This window comes from Myotis lucifugus, unplaced genomic scaffold (genome assembly GCF_000147115.1).
Source record: "Myotis lucifugus unplaced genomic scaffold, Myoluc2.0 scaffold_131, whole genome shotgun sequence".
NCBI lineage: Eukaryota > Metazoa > Chordata > Mammalia > Chiroptera > Vespertilionidae > Myotis > Myotis lucifugus.
Window position 1 is genome coordinate 93117 of NW_005871179.1, and position 1715 is coordinate 94831.

Sequence of the window (1715 nt, forward strand, 5' to 3'; positions counted from 1 at the left end):
GGCAGCCTAGTCATGAGGCAATCTGAGTTTCATGTCTCTAGACTTGCACAAATATTGAGACAAACAAGTTGATTGGCATGGTGGCTCAGGGCATCCAGAAAAAGCAGGGGAGTTGGAAGGAGGCAAGAGGAAGGGAGGTAGGGAAACTCTGCCAGTGTGTGACTCTGGGCCGCGGGAAGCCCGGCTGGCGTGGCTCAGTGGTTGAGCGTCGACCTATGAACCAGAAAGGTCATGGCATATGCCTGGGTTGTGGGCTTGATCCCCAGTAGGGGATGTGCAGGAAGTAGCAGATCAATGATTCTCTCTCATCGTTGTTTCTATCTCTCTCTCCCTCTCCTTCCTCTCTGAAATCAATAAAAATATATTAAAAAGTAAATAAAACCAGGCCACGGGGAACAAGGGTGTCACACACAGTGCACAGCGCGCTTCAAGGGGAGGCATGCCGTGGTCAGAGGCAGGACACTGGGTTCTGGTCCCGTTCCTGCCCCCAACTCCCCATGTGCCCTAGGCAGTTACCGTCCCGAGCCTCGGTGCCCCCATCCGTAAGAATGAGAAGGAACTAGCTCACTGGCTGGGGCAGGCTCACCCACGCAAGTCACTGACTTTAGTTTCCTAGGCCCTGGCCCAGGGGGGACCTGGGGATTGGAATGTTTGCCCGTGCTGGCCCCAGCTCCATGCTTCGGGGGTTTGTCTGCTCTCTCTCAGCTCCTCTGTGCTAATCTCTTCTCAACTAAGTTTCAAACTGTGACGCTCCGTGTCGGAATGCCCTACAGATTGCACAGGCAAAACTCTAGAAAAGCCTTCGGAATAAAAGTTCTTTAATGATTCCCAGAAGAAAGATGTAATCAAAATTGAGACCGAAGAGGGAAGACAAAAGGGGGCAAAGTGTGTTTAGCCCTCAGTTGTAAGAGGCAAGTCACCCCATGTAGCCCCCATCGGTATCTAACAATTTTTAAAGTGAACTCACTTTTTGCGTTGTACGGATCGAGATGCTGGTGGGCAAGGAACGCACAGTCACCGGACCCTGAGACCCCACGTCCAACCAGGATCAGGCTCCCTCACCCACTCCATCTGGTTTATGGCTCTGGTTTGCATCCCGTGAGACCAACTCGAGCCACAGGAAACCTCAGGAAGAGAAATGCAAATTTTAGAAAAGACTGATCACAGTAACTAATCATAAAGACCCAAATGAAAATCTGAAAACTCAGAGTACCATTACCTCTCCCTAACTCCCTTGACATAATGCCCTGGATAACTCCTCCTCAGCTGCTAACTTCCTGGACAGCTGATCAGAGTTCACGGAGTGGCCGGGAAGCCCCTCCACAGTTGAGGCTTCCCTGCACAGTTTCGGCATTTGGTGAGAAGTAGCTTCTCAGATCATAACTCGCCCCTTTTCAAACGAGAATGTCAAGATGCATTCCAAGGACCAAGGGAATTCCTTGAGTTATCTGATTACCTTAACCACCCCCACACCTCCCACCCCCCCACCAGCTCTCAGCAAACAGCACAGAGATTCACTGTCTTTCTTTTTTGTTTCTGGGATGTACTGCCTCCTGGTGGCAGAAAAAACATTCCCTTTCTCTGATATGTCCAGGACTGCATGGACACCGCATACCCAGCCGAGCCCGGAGAAGCGGGGCCAAGCCATGGGCTTCGAAACCCCGGACCGCGGTTAGATGTCCAAATGGGTCTGCCCTCTGTCAGCTTTATAAACT

General features: G+C 51.3%; 1 protein-coding gene across 2 annotated transcripts in view; it reads right to left on the reverse strand.

The window, feature by feature from the left end:
- Window positions 1–1715, reverse strand: part of LOC111827100 — a 39096-nt gene that overhangs the window by 1235 nt on the left and 36146 nt on the right. For both annotated transcript variants that reach the window (XR_002830592.1, XM_023758495.1), the window contains one exon: window positions 968–1125. Coding sequence is in view for 1 of the 2 variants with exons in the window: in XM_023758495.1 (XP_023614263.1) it covers window positions 1049–1125 (77 nt within the window). In the remaining variant the exon portion in view is untranslated. The remainder of the gene's footprint in view (window positions 1–967; window positions 1126–1715) is intronic.